General features: G+C 39.6%; 1 protein-coding gene and 1 long non-coding RNA gene across 2 annotated transcripts in view; one reads left to right on the forward strand and one right to left on the reverse strand.

Annotated features, from left to right (window-relative positions):
- Positions 1-5,319: 5,319 nt before the first annotated feature.
- Positions 5,320-21,541, reverse strand: part of LOC133553911 (SAM pointed domain-containing Ets transcription factor-like) — a 37,500-nt gene continuing 21,278 nt past the window's right edge. The window contains exon 6 of the mRNA XM_061902243.1: positions 5,320-6,451. Within this exon, the coding sequence (XP_061758227.1) occupies positions 6,273-6,451 (179 nt within the window). The 3' untranslated portion in view covers positions 5,320-6,272. The remainder of the gene's footprint in view (positions 6,452-21,541) is intronic.
- Positions 15,477-19,713, forward strand: LOC133553910 (uncharacterized). Its single transcript, XR_009807008.1, has 3 exons — positions 15,477-15,659; positions 18,821-18,927; positions 19,253-19,713. It is a non-coding gene; the product is annotated as an uncharacterized LOC133553910 (long non-coding RNA).

Genomic DNA, 21,541 nt, shown 5'->3' on the forward strand with positions numbered 1-21,541 from the left:
CTAAAAAAAGGCAAACCAAAACCGCTAGTATGAAAACTAGGAAGTACAAATAGACAAACTAAAATGGCACATAGGCACAAAAAGAACAAACAAATCATCAGTATGTAAACTGGAAAAACACAAAGGCTTAGCGTGAGAAGCTAGCGAGAATATAAATACTTGCGTGAAAGCAAACGTTTAAAAATCCAGACGTACAGTTGCGTGAGAGTAAACTATGAACCCAGAAAGAAATGAACAAAGAGGCTGGCTTAAATAGGAGGGTGATTAGACAAAACAGGTGTGTGTGGACCGGGATTAGCAGGTGGACTGATGAGTTACCATGGTGACAGGCTAAACAGGAAATAAACAGTCACTTGACGGAGAGTGATACAAGAATGGAAAAATAACTAATAATATGCATAGATCCGAGCAGCGGATCGCAACACAAATGGCAACAACTATAGTCTGTTAGTTCCCAAGCGCGGCCACCGCTGCTGCTCACTGCTCCCCTCACTTCCCAGGGGGGGGGAACAAGGGTCAAATACAGAGGGTAAATTCACCACATCAAGTGTGTGTGTGACTACCAGTGGTACTTTAACTTTTAACTTTTTCTGTAACAAAGAAAAGAGTAATGACAGCTATATAAAAATAACTGTTAATAAAAGAGGAAAGCATCCCTTTTTATTACCATGTGGTTAACATCCTGATCTTTTCATTTTATTCATTTATTCTACCCGTGTTCTTTGATTATACAATCAGAGGCCAGGTCCTTTTGCAACAAAAGCGGTCCCAAACCGGACCTGACCTCCCAACAGTCAATCTGGGTCTTGGCAGCAATTGTTAAATTCTACCCATGTTCTTTCATTGAACATTCAAAGGCCAACAACATTTATTTAAAAAAGGTGACATATTAAAATGATGGCATTGGTCTCAATCAACCATCAGCTAGCCACTGCCAAGAGGAGTGAATCCCAATGAATACATTTTTGCTCTTCTAATAGTCCCGAGAGCAGTGTTTTTCAACCACTCAGTCTGGTGTGCCGTGGGAGATTATGCAGTTTCACCTATTTGGGTTAAAAAATATTTTTTGCAAACCAGTAATTATAATCGGCAAATATTGTGCCGTTGTTGAGTGTCGATGCTGTCAAGAGCTCGGCAGAGTAACCATGTAATTTTCTTCCATATCAGTAGGTGGCAGCCGGCAGCTAATTGCTTTGTAGATGTTGGGAACATGGTTTGTTGTTATCACAGCAGGGGGAAGTTTGCAGGTAAAAAGGTGTCTAATGCTTAAACTAAAAATAAACAAAGGGTAAGTGCCTGTAAGAAAAGGAATTGAATCTTAGGGAAAGCTATGCAGAACAAAACTAAAACTGGACAGGCTGCAAAGTAAACAAAAACAGGATGCTGGACGACAGCAAAAACTTACTGTGGAGTAAAGACGGCGTCCGCAAAGTACATCCGAACATGACATGACAATCAACAATGTCCCCACGAAGAAGGTTAAAGACAACTGAAATATTCTTGATTGCTAAAACAAAGCATATGTGGGAAATATCACTCAAAGGAATACATGAAACTGCTACTGCTCTTGTCTTGTAATTAATGTACATCAGAGCTATTAATTTTTTTGTATTTTTGGTATTTAGTGTATTAGATTCTGCAACTAGTGTTTGGGATCCCACTGTACGCAGTATCTGAAGGGCAATGAAAAAAGCATTTCATTGTGGTGTACTCTGCATGTGACGAATAAACTTGAACCCTCAACCTACAGGAAAATACCAAAAAAAGAGAAAAAGCCACCAAAATAGAAGCACGAGACAAGAACTAAAACACTACACACAGAAAAACAGCAAAAAACTCAAAATAAGTCACGGCGTGGTGTGACAGGTCGTGACTGTACACTTACTTTGAGACAAGAACTGTAGTGATGCATGTTTGGTTATGGTTTAAAGTCATATCCAACAATTGCGATGACGACTTTTTATTGTCAACTGAGTTTCGTTTTTTAATGATTTCTGCTGGTGGTGTGCCTCTGGATTTTTTCAACACAAAAATTGTGCCTTGGCTCGGAAAAGGTTGAAAAACACTGACCTGACCTATCAACATCACCCCAACATTCAGGCTCTGCCCTATACCTGATACCCTGGAACCCCTTTTCCCTATGGTCCCCCACCTGCACTGACGATTTGTGAAAAATATGTCTGCCAGCTCCTTCACATATCCATAATTAGAAAGGCTCCAGGACCAGACGGTGTATCCACTTCCTGCCGAAGAGTCTGTGCTGAGCAGCTGGATCCCATCTTCACACAGACCTTCAACTCGTCACTGGAGCTGTGTGAAGTGCCCCCTTGCTTCGAAAGTTCCACCATCAGCCCAGTCCCAGAGAAACTTGCCATCACAGGACTCAATGACTACAGAACCGTAGCACTGATGTCCTTTGAAAGACTGGTCTTGAGGCACCTGAAATATATCGGTTTGCGCATCGGGCAAACAGGCCGGTTGAGGATGCAGTCAACGTGAGACTGAACCACAACCTGTAACACCTTGACTCCCCAGGGACCTGAGCTAGGATCCTGTTCATGGACTTTAGCTCTGCATTTAACACTATCATCTTGGATACCCAGCACTCCACACTGACCTAGCTCACAGTGTCAGTGGATCACCAACATCCTGAATGGGAGGAGGCAGCAGGTTAGGCTGGGGACCATCACATCCAGCACCCGGACAATCAGTACTGAAGCCCTCCAGGGGTGTGTTCACGCCCCACTGCTTTTCTCCCTGTACACCAGACTTGGGAAAATTAAGGCCCGGGGGCCACATGCGGACCGTTAGCTTTTCAATCTGGCCCGCCGGACATTCCCAAATATATTTTTTAGATCTTTAAGATGTAAAGTGTAGCTGCCATTAGGATGTTCAGTCATGTTTTCTAATGACCGTAAGTCTTGACCAATACTAAGCATTTCAATGGTTGGAATCTGCACTTTTGGATGATATACCAGTTACTACGGTCATATAATTAGTTACTATGGTAATCTAATTAGTTACTATGGTAAACTACGTCACAGCAGTTCAGACGAGGCACCAAGCAGTGTGGGCGAGGAGCGTTTCCACAGACGCGGAAGGAGATTTTCACAACAAAGGTCTAAAGTTTAGTGATGTATCAGACATATCAGATTGTAGGTGAATTTATTTTGTCCCCTTCGCGTTCATATTTCACTGTTTGTTGCATTTTTGTTGCGTTTCACTTTATTGTAAAATGTGTCGATCAAAAGGGGGGTGACATTCATAAGTTGTCAATATTCAGTGTTTTATCTTTAATAGAAAAATGTAAAATTCCATTATGTTTTTCCAGGCGGTTTGTCATAACGTTTAAAGCCTTCATTTGGACATTATTTTGAGGTTTTGTATTAGTGTTCATAATAATAGATATACCGGCCCCCCAACATATTTTTTTTCTCTAAATGTGAAACTCCGAGTCAAAATAATTGCCCAGGCCTGCTCTACACCAATGACCCTTCTGTGAAACTCTTGAAGTTCGGAGACAACACCACCTTCATCTGCCTACAGACAAGAGGTGGAACAGTGCAGTGGTGCAGTCAGAACCATCTGAGCTGAACACTCTCATAACTGTGGAGGTGACAGTGGACTTCAGGAGGAGGTTTGTGCATTATTTTGTAATTTGCTGCATTTTATTTTGCTTTTATATTTTTTACTTTCATCTTGTAGCATGTATGCGATTTTGGCCTTTTTGATTTGCTATATTGTCCCATTTTTATGCTGCTTGTGTGCTTTCAGTTATGGATCATTCAGAGCAGGGGTAGGGAACCTATGGCTGTAGAGCCAGATGTGGCTCTTTTGAAGACTCCATCTGGCTTTCAGATAAATCTTACAGTAGCTGACATTGTTTAATACGGTAAACAATGAATAATTCCGCTGGTAATCACAGTGTTAAAAAAAACATTCAAAATATAAAACATTCTCATGCATTTTAATCCATCCATCCGGTTTCTACCGCACCTGTTCAAGAAGTTGCATTAATGGTAAGAAATATTTTATTTATTGTTGGCTAGCTTCAGAATAAAATAGTTATTAAAAAAAGAATAAGAGACCTATTATACTTTTAAAATGTTAGTCTTACTTAAAAAGGCATGCATTTAGTTGTATTCAGTCTTAAAAAAATATATGGCTCTCACGAAAATACTTAAAAAAAAATATTTGGCTTGTATGGCTCTCTCAGCCAAAATGGTTCCCGACCCCTGATTTAGAGCAAGGCTGTCACACTAATTTTAGCTCAGCGGCCACATGGAGGAACATCTGTGCACACACGGGCCGGACTATAAAAATCATGGCATTAAAACATGGGTGTCAAACTCTGGCCCGCAGGCCAAATTTGGCCCGCCATGTAATTTCATTTGGCTTTGAGGTAATATCAAATTAAGATACAGCGGCGATGCCTCTGTAACACTGCATTCACCACTGATACTCATACTTGCCAACCCTCACAATTTTCCTGGGAGACTCCTAAAGTTCAGTGCCCCTCCCAATATCTCCCTGGGCAACCATTCTTCCGAATTTCTCCCGGTTTTCACCCATACAACACAATTGGGGGCGTGACTTGAAGGCACTGCCTTTAGCGTCCTCTACAGCCTGTCGTCACGTCCGCTTTTCCATCATACAAACAACGTGCCGGCCCAGTCACATAATACATGTGGCTTTAACACACACACAAGTGAATGCAAGGCATACTTGATCAACAGCCATAAGGGTCACACTGAGGGTGGCCGTATAAACAACTTTAACATTTTTACAAATATGCGCCACACTGTGAAGCCACACCAAACAAGAATGACAAACACATTTCGGGAGAACATCCGCACCGTAGCACAACATAAACACAACAGAAGAAATACCCAGAACCCCTTGCAGCACTAACTTTTCCGGGACGCTACAGTATACATCCCCGCTACCACCAAACCCCGCCCTCCCCAATTTTCATTTAAATTTTATTTGATATGCGATTGATATTTTTTAATCATTATTATTATAATTTGAAACTCGATTTTGCATGTGACTATAAAGTTATATATGCCTTGCTTGTTTAATATTCAATGCAAAACTTGTTTGGGTCCCTATTAAAAGGTTAATTTGTTCAACCTTGGCCCGCGGCTTTGTTCAGTTTTAAATTTTGGCCCACTCTGTATTTGAGTTTGACACCCCTGCATTAAAACAAACAAAAAAAAAGACAACATCAGATTGTTTTCTTTGTTTTACTTCCGCAGAAAATAGAACAAACAACATTCTGAAAATATTACAATAAAAATGTAGAACAAATTACCGGCAGTTTTGATCCATGAAGGAAAGAAGAATATGAATGAATGTTTATAACTCAATAAATTTACATATGCATAAAAAAATTGTTTTCTTTTGTATTTTTTTTCCAAATTAAGTAACATTTATGACAACCCTTTTCCAAAACACAATATAGAATGTGAGCTCTAACAGGATAATGCATACATTTATGATTGGTTTTCAAAATCCTTACAAAAAAGTGGGACCACAAAGATTTACTGGGGGATCCCACTTTTATGACCTAATGGGGTCTCTGGGAAATTCCTAGCGCCAACACTGATGGAGTATTAGTGCGTGCAAAATAGCAGCAAGCGACTGTGACCTGCGGGCCGGTTCTAATACTAATCAAAAATCATACCGTGGGCCATAGATAATTAATTTGCGGGTCTTGACTTTGACACCACTGATTTAGAGCGTTTCACCGGTGCTGTGTTATGTGTTCGAAGCTGTTGCGACCACTCTACCCTGCACCTAAGAAGTACTCAAGAAAGCTAAAAATGAAAAATAATGTGTCAAATTAGCCGCCACCTTCTTCTTTATCATAAATGTAGAGGAGCTCTAATTGTTTTTAGCAGTTGCCTGGCAACTAGTAAAGATTTTACTTCTGCCTTCCAAAACTCAAAATTCCTCATGCATGATGAACCAAGAAAACAGTTTTTAGTCCCTTTCATTGGAACAACGTTAATTGTAATATTTCTCTTCCCTCAACCTAATAATTTATTTAAAAACTGGAAGCAAAATATACATTTAAAAATGAATTCATCTTTTACCAGAGATTATATAAGGCAGAAGTGCACATTTTGTCAGTCAGGCTTTACAATTGAAATAAAAGAGCGAATACATGAAGGAGCTCCCGTGTTTGTCAGTTTCCTCGGCGTATGTCCATCATATCTTCATTTTCATCCTTCGGCATCTTTGCGTCCGACAGGCTAAGTCATTCTTGCTCATACTGGGATAACAAACTGGTAGACCAGTCTGCGAGACACTTCAGGTTTTCGGATGATGCCCTTCTTGTAGTACTGACGTATAGAGCGACTCAGTTTATCGTAGTTCATTGCTGGACGGTTTTTCCTGATGCCCCATAGCCTGGCCACATACGCCGAGTCTTCAATTTTGAAAATTCCTATGGACAGATGACAGAACTTGTTACAGGATGGCACTGTGCAATCACCACAGCCCAATCACCATACTATACCACATTCCATCTATCACCCCCTGACGGATCTAAAAGCACACACATTATAAAAGTAAAGGTGTACGTTTGATTTCTCAGGATGGTTTCAATTTGCCGGGAAGAATTACAATAATAGTAAAGGACATTGCTGTGAAAAAAAGCAGATCATATTCATTGAACTAAAGAAAGAAATTGTCGTAAACAGACAGAGCGTGTAGCCAACTTAGCAAAGTAATTCGAGCGTATCACTGCTTGTCTGCACCATATTGAAAAATGAGTCCGACATCATCCAATGGCGTTAAAATAATATTTAAACGCCAGACATGAATCCATGAAAATATGGAAGAGCTGCTGATGGTGTGTTTGACGGCAAAGCAGCTGTAAGAAGATACTGTAGAAGTCCTCTTTCCAAGGTAATTACTGTACATTATTATCCATCCATCCATTTTCTACCGCTTATTCCCTTTTGGGGTCGCGGGGGGCGCTGGCGCCTATCTCAGCTACAATCGGGTGGAAGGCGGGGTACACCCTGGACAAGTTGCCACCTCATCGCAGGGCTGTACATTATTATTACATCATAAAACTATGGTAGTTGTTAGTAGCACATTCATCTGAGTTTTGAGTAAAATTGGAGCTTTCCTGGATGCAGATTTCTAATCACTGCTACAGACCAGGGCTTCACGGTGGCAGAGGGGTTAGTGCGTCTGCCTCACAATACGAACGTCCTGCAGTCCTGGGTTCGAATCCAGGCTTGGGATCTTTCTGTGTGGAGTTTGCATGTTCTCCCCGTGAATGCGTGGGTTCCCTCCGGGTAGTCCGGCTTCCTCCCACTTCCAAAGACATGCACCTGGGGACAGGTTGATTGGCAACACTAAATTGGCCCTAGTGTGTGAATGTGAGTGTGAATGTTGTCTGTCTATCTGTGTTGGGCCTGCGATGAGGTGGCGACTTGTCCAGGGTGTACCCCGCCTTCCGCCCGATTGTAGCTGAGATAGGCGCCAGCGCACCCCGCGAACCCGAAAGGGAATAAGCAGTAGAAAATGGATGGATGGATGGATGCTACAGACCAGTTTGCTATATACTGCCATATTTTTCGGATTATAAATCGCAGTTTTTGTTCACAGAGTGCGACTCATACTCTGGAGCGACCTGTGTGAAATTATTAACACATCACCGTAAAATATCAAATGACATTATTTATCTCATTCACGTAAGAGACTAGACATACTGATAGAAGAGAAAGTGGCGCATTGTCTACATTTGGAGTTGCCAGAGTTGTTTAGAAGCGACACAGAGGAAGAAGATTTCATCGGATTTATCGATTAGGATTGACAGATTGTTTGGTAAACGTATAGCATGTTCTATATGTTATAGTTATTTGAATGACTCTTACCTAAATATGTTACTGTAGGGGAGGATTGCAGAGGTGTGGACTCGAGTCACATGACTTGGACTCGAGTCAGACTCGAGTCATGAATTTGATGACTTTAGACTCGATTTGACAAAATGTAAAAAGACTTGCAACTCGACTTTGACTTTAACATCAATGACTTGGGACTTGACTTAGACTTGAGCCTTTTGACTTGACATGACTTGCTACTTTCCCCAAAACCCAACGATTAAAAAGTTATTCAGGAGCGCTCCGTATCTTCCATTGCGTACGGAAGTGTGTCAGCGTGTGTGCGATGACAGCCTGTGCGCTACCTGTCAGTACAACAGCCAATCAAATTACATCTACGTTGTTTTGGTCACACAGCATTCACTCAATCAAATTGCAGGAAAACCAACGGAGAAGCGCTTTCAAACAACAGAAGAATAAGTGAAGAAAATTATGCCATAAAGTGTTTCGTTCGGGTATTAAAACTATGACTTGGTCAACAAAACAGGAATTGCCGTATGCAAAACATGCGGTTGGAAGATTACAGACGGAGACGCATCAATTTACAACTTCGTTCGGTATTTGAAGTTGCACAAAGAAGGGTACGTTTTAAATGTAAGCTAACGTTTATTGGCTGAGTAACGTGACTTTTATTTTCTGTGAAGTTAAATCAGTGAGGCTGTAAACTCACTGCTAACATTAGAACCACAGACATCTTATAAGGGTACGCAGCATCGAGCGCTACTGCCTGTTGCCGCAAACGAGATGCAGGGCCGCCATCTTGGAGTGGTGATCCGCTCCACTCAGTGCAATTCATCTGTTAGGAACAATGAACTGTCAGCGCATTTAATTCATGTTACCTCACTGAATACCACTTATATTCACGCGCTTTTTTGTCATTCGTGTAACTATGATAAAGGACACATGTCTTGGCGTGTTCATAATTTGCTTAACAGAAATAGAAAATTCTTATATGCTATAAATGACCAGACTTCTGAGATCAAAACTGGGAATATAATCCCAGAGAAGGGGAAAAAACAAGTCAGCTATTTGGAAGTTGAGGAAACAATATGATTAGGTTGTATATACATGCGTATATCCTACATAAACAATGTATGAATACATTAGATATCTATATATCTTACGGACCTATAGACCAGAGGTTCTCAAATGGGGGTACTTGAAGGTATCCCAAGGGGTATATGATATTTTTTTAAATATTCTAAAAATATCAACAATTCAAAATCCTTTATAAATATATTTATTGAAAAATACTCCAACAATATATGATGTAAATTCATAAACTGTGAAAAGAAATGCAACAATGCAATATTCTGTGTTGACAGCTAGATTTTTTGTGGACATGTTCCATTAATATTGATGCTAAAGATTTATTTTTTGTGAAGAAATGTTTAGAATGAAGTTGATGAATCCAGATGGATCTCTATTACAATCCCCAAAGAGGGCACTTTAAGTTGATAATTACTTCTATGTGTAGAAATCTTTATTTATAATTGAATCACTTGTTTATTTTTCAATAAGTTTTTAGTTATATTTACATCTTTTTTTTCAAATAGTTCAAGAAAGACCACTACAATTGTGCAATATTTTGCACTGTTATACAGTTTAATAAATCAGAAACTGATGACGTAGTCCTGTATTTTACTTCTTTATCTCTTTTTTCAACCAACAATGCTTTGCTCTGATTAGGGGGTACTTGAATTAAAAACATGTTCACAGGGGGTACATCACTGAAAAAAGGTTGAGAACCACTGATATAGACTTTATCTCTGTTGCTGCAACAGCAGAGAGTTTATTCTGTCTTCACACTTTGTATTGATATTTTCTATTACATTCTTCCTTTAAATGATCATGTTTACAGTGATTGAACATATATAAACACCTGAAAGTCTTTATTTCAGCTAAAACCACCAATCTGTTTCACTGGATTCAGAATAAAACAAAATTCTGTTTTACTCAACAAAGTTAGTATTTGAATATTGTTACTTAAAGACTTATCTGTGGTTACAATAAAATGAGAATGCATCATAATCAATGGCGGCTGGTGAATTTTGTTTTAGGTGGGCCTGAAAGTTTGTAAACCAAATACCTGTAGGGGGGTCATAATCCCCCAGAAGATTTCTTTGTGATTTTCACATACAAATATTGTAGTTCTTTGCTCCTGCTTAACTCTGTGGTAATATTCGTTTCACAAAATACAACCAATAGTATGTTAATGTTAAATCTTACTTGGGAAAAGTAATCCTCCAATTCCTATTTTCAACAGTCCGCTCAATTGAGCAGGAAAATGCTGAATACCAGCCCAGCATCTTTGTTTTCTACCTGTCAACTGTCAGTTTAGGCTGCTTGCCAGCTCCTCATCACCACTTCAAGATGGCGACCAAATTGCTTGCGTCACAGCAGCCAATTCTGCGTCTACTTATAAGATGTCTATGGTTATAACGTCATTGCAAACATGGCAATCTGTTGCGTCCACTGCAGTTTGCTACCTTATTCATACTTTTTGTCAAGTGATATTTTTTTTAAGCAGGGTTGCATGAGGTACCTACACATAACGTTACGTTAGTGAATGTATCACACACAGTAAAGTAACGTTAGACGGCGGTCAGCAGCACCGCATATTTTAGCCACCTACAAAAAGACAAACATAGTCAAATAAAGGTCAGTTAAAATGTATACTATATTAAGAATATGTGTAGATATCCCATAGAGCCCTGACATCTAACAAGTACAGCACTGTTCATTGTTATGTTCATGTATTTGTTGTTTTTCATGTGTACGCACACATAAACACATACAGTATGAGATGAGATCAATGAGATAAGGTAAAAACATGACATAAACTGCTGATGAACTAGTTACAATGCAATATTCCACGGAAATACAATGTTAACACTTTTGTGCAAGTAAGTACAGTTGCACTTGTTTTTTCAAATGTGTTTATACTGTAAAGGAATTAGTTAAATGTTTAGAATAACTGGTTAATAGTGCTATTATGAAGTGCAATGTCATTGCTGTTTTTTTTAATAATAAATACATACAGCGTTTTAAAAGCATACACAATCGTGTACATATATTAGTCTGTGGTTAAAAAGACTTGAAATGACTCGAAACCCAAAATGCAGGACTTGGGACTTGACTTGAGACTTTCCAGTATTGACTTTGGACTTGACTCGGACCTGCCTGTATTGACTCAGGACTTGACTCGAGACTTGAGGTAGGTTCGAACTCTGCTTGAGCAAATTTAAGGTGTCGCTCGCTAAAACGCTAGCTTAGAGCAATTGCCGAGCAAACCAAATTTTTTTTAGCAGCGATCAGGTCGTGAAATATTTCTGATTACACAAAATCCTCTCTAAAACAGGCTGAGACAGCTCTGGCGGGCATAAGGTATAGTAGTTGTTAAATTCAGCAAGTTAGAAGTGATCAGATTTAAGGAAAGAATAGAAATATATATATATATATATATATATATATATATATGTGTGTGTGTGTGTGGAGAGACGGAGCCGACAGCGGGACAGGGCAAATGGTTTTCCTGACCAAGATGGCAGCCAGGAGGCGGGGCATGCAGCAGAGCGGATAGGCGGGGCACGCCTGGAGCCCATCAGCGTCAGGTGCGTACCCAACACACCTGCGCTCAATCATTACATATTTTGCTGCAGCAGAAAAGGGGTGAAGGAGGAGCACTTGTGGCAGAAGTAGGAGAGGAAAAACACGACAACAACGACCACGAGCATGACGAGCGAGACACAGATCCAGATGAGCCCCCGCAGCAGACGCAGCCCCCGGACACCGAAAGGTGTGCCGCGACAAGCAGGAAGAGCCAGCGAGCCAGAAATTGGCACGACAGACTGGCAAGACATGATGATTTTTGAAAGAATAAACACGAGTCAAACCTGCTATGATGCATCTTGTGTCGATCGGCACTGCAACCCACACGATCCGGGTAGGAAACCCGTCACAATATATATATATATATGTATATGTATATGTATATATATATATATATATATATACATATATATATATATATATATATATATATATATATATATATATATATATATATATATATATATATGTATGTACATACACATAAACTGCTTATAAAATAAAGGGAACACTAAAATAACACATACTACATTTGAATGAATTAATTAAACATTCTTATTAAATACTTAGTTTTTACATAGTTAAATGGGCTTTGATTGATTGATTGATTGATTGAAACTTTTATGAGTAGATTGCACAGTATAGTACATATTCCGTACAATTGACCACTAAATGGTAACGCCTGAATATGTTTTCAATGTGTGTAAGTTTGGGTCCACGTTAATCAATTCATGGCTGACAGAAAACAAATTGTGAAATAAATTGTGTTATTTAAGTCTTCTTTTTATATTTTAAACAGTGTATGTTAACACACTACTATCAAAGCAGAATGACAGCTTGAGTAATGACTTTCTTGATGATATACAGAAGTCCAAAGATGAAATGAAGATTCTCAGAGAGGACAACAAAGCCGTGGGACAGGAGTTAAAAGTTCTGCAAGAGAGGAATGCCGCAATGTGCCAACAGTTGAATGCCAAGCAACAACATAACACCAATCTGGAGAATATCAAAGAGGTGATGGTTCAGTAAACATGAGAATGATATAATTTCAGGGCTGCACATCACTACCAGATCCTACGCCGGATGTTGGGTCTTGGGCGCAGTTGGGTATTCCAACATGACAATGACCCCAAAACACATGTCAAAAATGGTGAAGAAATGGCTAAATCAGGCTAAAATTAAGGTTTTAGAATGGCCTTCCAAAATGAAACAAAAATGGAGCTGTTTGGCCACAATACCCAGCAATATGTTTGGAGGAGAAAAGGTGCAGCCTTTAATCCCAGGAACACCATCCCTACCGTCAAACATGGTGGTGATAATATTATGCCCTGGGCCTGTTTTGCTGCCAATGGAACTGGTGCTTTAAATTGGACAATGAAAAAGGAGGATTACCTCCAATTTTTTCAGGACCACCTAAAATCATCAGCCTGGAGATTGGGTCTTGGGCGCAGTTGGGTGTTCCAATAGGTCAATGACCCCAAACACACATCAAAAGTGGTAAAGTAATGGCTAAATTAGGCTACAATTAAGGTTTTAGAATGGCCTTCCAAAATGAAACAAAAATGGAGCTGTCTGGCCACAATACCCAGCAATATGTTTGGAGGAGAAAAGGTGCGGCCTTTAATCCCAGGAACACCATTCATACTGTCAAACATGGTGGTGATAATATTATGCCTTGGGCCTGTTTTGCTGCCAATGGAACTGGTGCTTTACAGAGAGTAAATGGGACAATGAAAGAGGAGGTATACCTCCAAATTCTTCAGGACAACCTAAAATCATCAGTCTGGAGGTTGGGTCTTGGGCGCAGTTGGGTGTTCCAACAGGACAATGACCCCAAACACACATCAAAAGTGGTAAAGTAATGGCTAAATCAGGCTAGAATTAAGGTTTTAGAATGGCCTTCCCAAAGTCCTGACTTAAACATGTGGACAATGCTGAAGAAACAAGTCCATGTCAGAAAACCAACAAATTCAGCTGAACTGCACCAATTTTGTCAAGAGGAGTGGTCAAAAATTCAAACAAAAGCTCGCCAGAAGCTTGTGGATGGCTACCAAAAGCACCTTATTGCAGTGAAACTTGCCAAAGAACATGTAACCAAATATTAACATTGCTGTATGTATACTTTTGACCCAGCAGATTTGGTCACAATTTCAGTAGACCCATAATAAATTCATAGAAGAACCAAACTGCATAAATGTTTTTTGTTACAAACAAGTATGTGCTCCAATCACTCTATAACAAAAAAATAAGAGTTGTAGAAAGTATTGGAAACTCAAGACAGCCATGACATGTTCTTTACAAGTGTATGTAAACTTTTGATCGCGACTGTCTGTAAAAAAAACTTCAATTACAAAAAAATGCTGATAAATGGAGGGTTAATAAGAGAAGCGAACTATATTCCCCTTGTGGACTGTTATAGTCACAATAGGTTAAGCTTTATCAGTGTGCCATATTTTACCCAGTTTCCTCAAAGGGAACAAAGTTAATACAGTATATGTTGATGAAACGAGAGAATATGCATGACAGTACAGTATGTACGCATATGTGCTTATATATGTACAGTATGTGTATATGTATGTATGTGAGTGTGGATGCATGTACCATGAGTGTGTGTGTACAGTAAGTAATGTATTTGTGTCATCATTGAGAAGCTCGACAACAAGAAATACAAACTTGCACTGCTGAAACAGGGAAAGAAGTTGAAAGATACAAATGTGTAACCGAATGAGCACTTGACAAAACGCAGCGCTGACTTTGCCAAGAAAGCACGCGACTTGAAGAAGCAGGGGGGAAATTCAGGGAACTCGGAGCGGCAAATGCAAAATCTAAATACAACCGTGCGGAGGTCCAGAAGCAAGAGTATTTGTTGTTTGGTGGGTTGGGGTGTTGGGTGCGATGCAACTGCATGGCAACTGTAGTGCAAATATAGCTTCCTTGTGGTGGAAAACTATAACAGTAATAATTTTCTGCAATCTTCCTGATATTTTTGATAGTGAGTGGGAGTATCGGTTGAGATGCAACTGCATTACTGCAGTGGCGCCAATGTGGTGGGAAATGGTAACAGTCATACATTCCTTCTTCATGCACCAATCTTACTGAAATGTTTGATGGTGGGTTGGGGTGTTGGGTGAGGCAACTGCATGACAACTGCTGCGCAAATATCGCCCACTTTTGGTGGAAAACAGTAACAACCCATTACACATGCGCCGATCTTCTTGAAATTTTTGATGTGTACTCCGGCTTCCTCCCACTTCCAAAGACATGCACCTGGGGATAGGTTGATTGGCAACACTAAACTGGCCCTAGTGTGTGAATGTGAGTGTGAATGTTGTCTGTCTATCTGTGTTGGCCCTGCGATGAGGTGGCGACTTGTCCAGGGTGTACACCGCTTTCTGCCCAAATGCCGCTGAGATAGGCTCCAGCACCCCCCACAACCCCAAAAAGAGACAAGCTGTAGAAAATGGGTGGATGGATGGATTGGTTGTAGTATTTGGTGGGATGCAACTGCATCTCCGCTGTGTTGACAAAATCGCCTCCGTGTGGTGAAAAATGACAACAGTCACTACTTCCTACACATATTGCGATCTACCTGACATTATTGGCGGTGGGTCAGGGAATTGAGAAGGACGTGACCGCATGTCATGCTTGCCCACTAACTTCTGTGAACCCCACAGCGCAAGGGCCCGTTCAACGCTGCTCGCAACTTCAATTGATATTTTTGGAGAGGCGGAGCCAACGGGCCGAAAACAGGGCAGGGCACACTGGCCTGCCCAAGATGGCGGCAAGGAGGCGGAGGATGTGGTGGAGCGGAGAGGCGGGGTTTGGTGGGAGCAATGCCTCCACAATCTAAATCAGGTGCGTGGCACACACACCTGCACACAATTAACTCATCTCCTCCTGCTGTATAAAAGGGGAGAAGGAGGAGAGATCAGAGAAGGAGTTGGACTGTCCGCAGCAGATGCAGTGCGTGAAGAGCAAGAGCGACAGAAAGCATACGACGACGACGACGACGACGACGACGACGACGACGACGACGACGGCTGAAAAGCGATCCAAACTGCAGCCAAGCTTTATTGCAAAATAAAGAAGTCAAACCAGCTCAAGAGATGTCCTTCCTTGGTGGTCTGCTGAACCCGAGCGATGACAGTAAGAGACCGTCACAATATTATTTTTACGAAAGATTTTGATAATAATTTTCACAATTTATGACAGAAACTACAGGAACAGGAACAAATAGGACAGAAAGACACTTAGAAAAATATACACAGTAAAAAGTAATGATTTTAAGAAGGATCTGAAAGGGGACTTTTGGTTAAGCAAGGTGTAGGGTGTGCATAGCGGGGGCTCCAGGAAAATGTGACCTTTATATGTTTTCTTGGCACTTTTGCCAACTCCAGCTGTCAATTTTAACATACATTTGAGTAACTTGTTATGCACAGCTCCTTTTTTGGTCATTGCGCCCTTTACGATGTTTGAGTTTAATACCTTGGTTCAGAGTCTACAGGACAGGTGTCAAACTCAAGGCCGGGGTGCCAGTTCTGGCCCGCCACATCATTCTATGTGGCCCGCAAAAGCCTGGAAAAAATGTTTTTCAATAAAACACTTTTTTGTTTTACTAAATGCATTTGTTTTTTAAATTTTGACGGAGAAAAAAAAATCATATTTTAAACTTTAATATTATCTGATCATGCCACCTATAGTATATACTGTATTGCGAAAATATATTGTGCGATAAAACAAATACAGTATTTTTCGGACTGTGAGTCGCAGTTTTTTTTCATAGTTTGGCTGGGGGTGCGACTTATGTGTGAAATTATTAACACATTACTGTAAAATATCAAATGTTATTTATCACATTCACGTAAGAGACTAGACATACAAGATTTCATCGGATTTAGCGATTAGGAGTGACAGATTGTTTGGTAAACGTATAGCATGTTCTATATGTTGTAGTTATTAGAATGACTCTTACCATAATATGTTATGTTAACATACCAGGCACCTTCTCAGTTGGTTATTTATGCGTCATATAACGTACACTTATTCAGCCTGTCGTTCACTATTCTTTATTTATTTTAAATTGCCTTTCCAATGTCTATTCTTGGTGTTGGATTTTATCAAATAATTTTCCCCAAAAAATGCGACTTATACTCCAGTGCGACTTATATATGTTTTTTTCCTTCTTTATTATGCATTTTCGACAGGTGCGGCTTATACTCCGGAGTGACTTATACTCCGAAAAATACGGTAGTTAAATATCTGGTTGTCACCTTTTTATTTATAATTTTAAAGCAAGTTATACATAAAACAATGTAATAAATGCATGTGCATTTCGATGAATCGTAATTAATCACCAGTTATTACCCGCATGCACAACATAATTTAACTTTGAAAAAAAGTGGCCCTCTGAAAGCAGCCATTACTGTGATGTGGCCCTCAATGAAAATAAGTTTGACACCCGGGGTCTACAGAGTCTATTGCTCTCCTACCTTTGCTGCACACCAGTCAAATGAAAGGTGCAGCGTTTTAAGCATCATGTCTGGGAGATGCGCCGCTGATTACAACTGATTGCTGATGCCTGCTTGCATGAGCTGGAGTAAGTGCTGCTGCGCTGTCGAGCACGCGCCTACACTGCGCATGCTGTCAGCTGCATCCACGGAGCATGCTGTCACATGCAAGATGCCGTGCAGCCAGGATTTCGCAAAATCAGCAGCCACGCCCCCCCAAGCAAGTCGCCACAACATTACCTAAATTGTCATCCAGTGGGTGTGAAGTTAGGTTCACTAGTTTTAAATGTACGAGACTTACCGTACATTCCGGACCCCAGAGCGCATCGGACTTTAAGGCGCACTGCCGATGAATGCTCTATCTTTTAATCATATATAAGGTGCACTGGATTATAGGACGCATTAAAGGAGTCATATTATTATTATTTCTTTCGAAATTGAAAACACTTCCTTGTAGTCTACATAACATGCAGTCCTCATAACCTGCTCAGTGGCCTAGTGGTTAGAGTGTCCGCCCTGAGATCGTTGGACCAGGAGTTCAAACCCTGCCAAGTCATACCAAAGACAATAAAAAAGAAAATGGGACCCATTACCACCCTGCTTGACACTCAGCATCAAAGGTTGGAATTGGGGGTTAATCACCAAAAATTATTCCCAGGCAGCGGCCACTGCTCCCCTCACCTCCCACAGGGTGATCAAGGATGATGGGTCAAATGCAGAGAATAATTTTGCCACACCTAGTGTGTGACAATCATTGGTACTTTAACTTTAATTGTAATGGTGGTTCTTTGGTCAACATGTTGCATTACCAAATTGTGAGAAAAGACTCAGGGAGAATAAATAGACTAAGCCAGTGGTTCTCAACCTTTTTTCAGTGATGTACCCCCTGTCAACATTTTTTTAATTCAAGTACCCCCTAATCAGAGCAAAGCATTTTTGGTTGAAAAAAAGAGATAAAGTAAAATACAGCACGATGTCATCAGTTTCTGATTTATTAAATTGTATAACAGTGCAAAATGTTGCTCATTTGTAGTGGTCTCTCTTGAACTATTTAGAAAAAAAGATACAAAAATAACTAAAAACTTCAATTACAGATAAAGATTTCTGCACATAGAAGTAATCAACTTAAAGTGCCCTCTTTGGGGATTGTAATAGAGATCCATCTGGATTCATGAACTTAATTCTTAACATTTCTTTACAAAAAAATAAATATTTAACATAAATATTTATGGAACATGTCCACAAAAAATCTAGCTGTCAACACTGAATATTGCATTGTTAAATTTCTTTTCACAGTTTATGAACTTACATTCATATTTCGTTGAAGTATTATTCAATAAATATATTTATTTTTGAATTGTTGCTATTTTTAGAGTATTTTTGAAAAATCTCACGTACCCCTTGACATACCTTCAAGTACCCCCAGGGGTATGCGTACCCCCATTTGAGAACCACTGGACTAAGCTGACAACACATATCCTCACTAGAAAACTTACGCTGTTTCTCAAAACCCAGATGTTAACAAGGAAAGGCTCTTTCTTCAGGTTTAACTGGAAGTTCTTACGTCAATTCGCATCACTGAACAAATGCTCCGGTCAAGATCCCACTTCTTTGAACATGGTGATGAGGCCAGCAAATTTTTAGCGCATCCATTACACCTAATAACAGCATCCTATCAGATTACGCAGATTTAAACTGATTCAGATGTAACTCCTGATGGCCGTGAGATAAATAATGTGTTCAATAATTTTTATTCATCCCTCTTCTCATCTGTTCAATATTCTACCCGTGAACTGAAAGACTTTTTGAACAATTTGGACATCCCCTCTGTTCATCAATCCGCTCCGATGGAATTGGACCAGTCACTGCTGCGGAACTGAATCTTGCAGCTTTATCACTACAGAGTGGTAAGTATCTGGGACCAGATGTTTACCCTTCCAAATGTTTTAAAAGGTTATAGCATAAGCTTGTCCCTTTTATTATTGGGTATGTACAATAAATCATTTGAATCTGTCCACCTCCTACAAACCCTTAACCAAGTGTCAATGTCTCTCCTCTTGAAAAAAGACAAAGATTGCTCTTTGTGCACTTTGTATTTCCCTATTATTATCCAAACTGCTTGCTTTACGTCTGGATATTATTCTCCTTTCTAATATTAATGCAGATCAAACCGGGTTCATTCGAAATAGACACTTATTTTCTAATCTCTGCCATCTTTTCAATATATTTTAGAGTGTTCCTGCTTCCGACACCCAAGAGACAGTGATATATCTGGATGTGGAAAAGACTTCTGACAGAGTGGAGTGGAATTATCAATTTTACGTCCTGGAGAGATTCGGCTCTGGTAACAATTGTATTTCGTGGGTTAAGCTTCTTTATTCATCCTCTGAGGCCTCGGTCAGGAAAAAATAATATTCAATCCCAATAATTTGCCTCTAGCATTCTACGCGACAGGGTTGTCCTCTGTCCGTTGCTTTTTTCTTTTGCCAATGAGCCTCTGTCAATAGCGCTTTGCGCTAACCTGCTTATTACGGGTATATGTAGGCACAATGTGAAGGTGAAAGTCTCTCTCTACGCAGATGAACTCCTTCTGTATGTCACAGACAACGCCGTATCAGTCCCGGCTGCCACGAGTACCCTTCAAGCATTTGGACAAGTGTGTGGTTACAAATTGAACTTGGGTAAAAGTGAAATATTCCCTATAAATTATGATGCAAAGCAGTAGCCCCTGCGCAATTTTCCCTTTAGAATTGCCTTTCACAATTTTGCATACATAATTGTTCAGGTTACACAAATGCTTTGCTGCATGGTTGTTCAAAATCCAGGAAGACTTTGAGTGCTGGTCTTCACTAAATGTATCTACAGTGGGCCATGTCAACGCTATTAAAATGTATGTTTAGTTTAGTTTATAAAGGATCCCCATTAGTCTACACCGCAGTGGAGACTATTCTTCCTGGGGTCCAGGCAAAAAACATCACACAACCACAGAACAAACGATTAAAATGCAGTACAACATGATCCAATAATAGTCATAATACAAAAATAGCAACAACAAAGAACCAAAAAATACTAATAAATGTTCTTACATAAGAATTTTGATACCAAAGATAAAAATAGATATACTGTATACATTTTTGCAAAAATAAAACAAAGAACCAATGGCCTAAAATATACAGATTAGTGTACCAAAGACAAACAATAAGTGACGAAAAAGTATCATCCATCCATTTTCTGCTGCTTATCCCATAATCAATAGAATACTCAATAGTCAATAAAAACAGTCATGACATTAGGTACAATCTAGAATAATCTCTTTTTGCAATACTTCTCCTTTTAGTCTATTCTTAAAGCCCACTATGCTGGTGATTGATAGCAGATATTGTGGAAGTCTATTCCCGTAAGTGATTGCCCGATACATTACAGTCTTTTTCAAAACATCACTTTTGGGTTTAAGACGGGTGAGAGCACCTCTTTGGGCTAGCCTGGTACTGTAGTTGTGACTGTCCCTGGCAAGTAAGAGCTGAGAATACAGATATGAGGGTTTATGGTATGTATAGATGTTTTTTAAAAATAGAATCAAACTACAAGCCCGTCTTTCAGCAACTTTCATCCATGACAATTCATGATGCATGATCTCAATGCCAGTCCTAAATGAGCAATAGAGAGCTAGTCTGGCAGCTCTGTTTTGGGTAAGATGGATTTTATTTAGATCTTGTTTAGATGCATTAGACCAGATTGCTGGGCAGTAGTCCATATGTGACAATACAAGGGATTGTATAACTTGCTTCATAGATGTGTTAGTTAAAAAATAGGCACTTCTTCTTATGATTGAAATGCTTCTGCTCATTTTTGTTACTATGTTTTTAATGTAAGTGGCCCAAGATAGTCTTTCATCTATTGTAACTCCCAGCAACCTGGCCTCTTTAACTTGTTCAACATGAACTCCGTTCAGAGAAACATTTAATATGCGTTCCTTTCTATGAGCATGTTTTGAGCAAATAACAAGACATTTTGTTTTGGAAATATTAAGTTTCATCTTATTTTCTGTAACCCATTTTGAAATCTGCATGACCTCATCTTGTAGTATAGTGCTCAGGTCGGTGCAATTATCTGCATGTGCATATATTGTTGTGTCATCTGCGTAAATTGCACACCAACTATTCTTTAAAATACATGACATATCATTTACAAATATTGAGTATAATAAAGGTCCCGGGCAACTTCCCTGTGGAATACCACAATATAATGATTTAATATTTGAAAGGGTTCCATTGAACATGACACATTGCTGTCTGTTGACTAGGTAGCTTTTCATCCAGTTAATCGCTGACAGTTTAAAACCATAAGCAGACAGTTTTATAAGTAGTAGTTTGTGATCAATAATATCAAAAGCTGCACTAAAATCTAGTAGCACTGTGCCAACTAATAATTTACTGTCAATTTGTTTTAGCCAGTCATCTGTTAATTGTGTGAGAGCTGTGCATGTTGAATAGCCAGTTTTATATGCATGTTGAAAGTCTG

This window comes from Nerophis ophidion, linkage group LG06 (genome assembly GCF_033978795.1).
Source record: "Nerophis ophidion isolate RoL-2023_Sa linkage group LG06, RoL_Noph_v1.0, whole genome shotgun sequence".
Taxonomy (NCBI): Eukaryota; Metazoa; Chordata; class Actinopteri; order Syngnathiformes; family Syngnathidae; genus Nerophis; species Nerophis ophidion.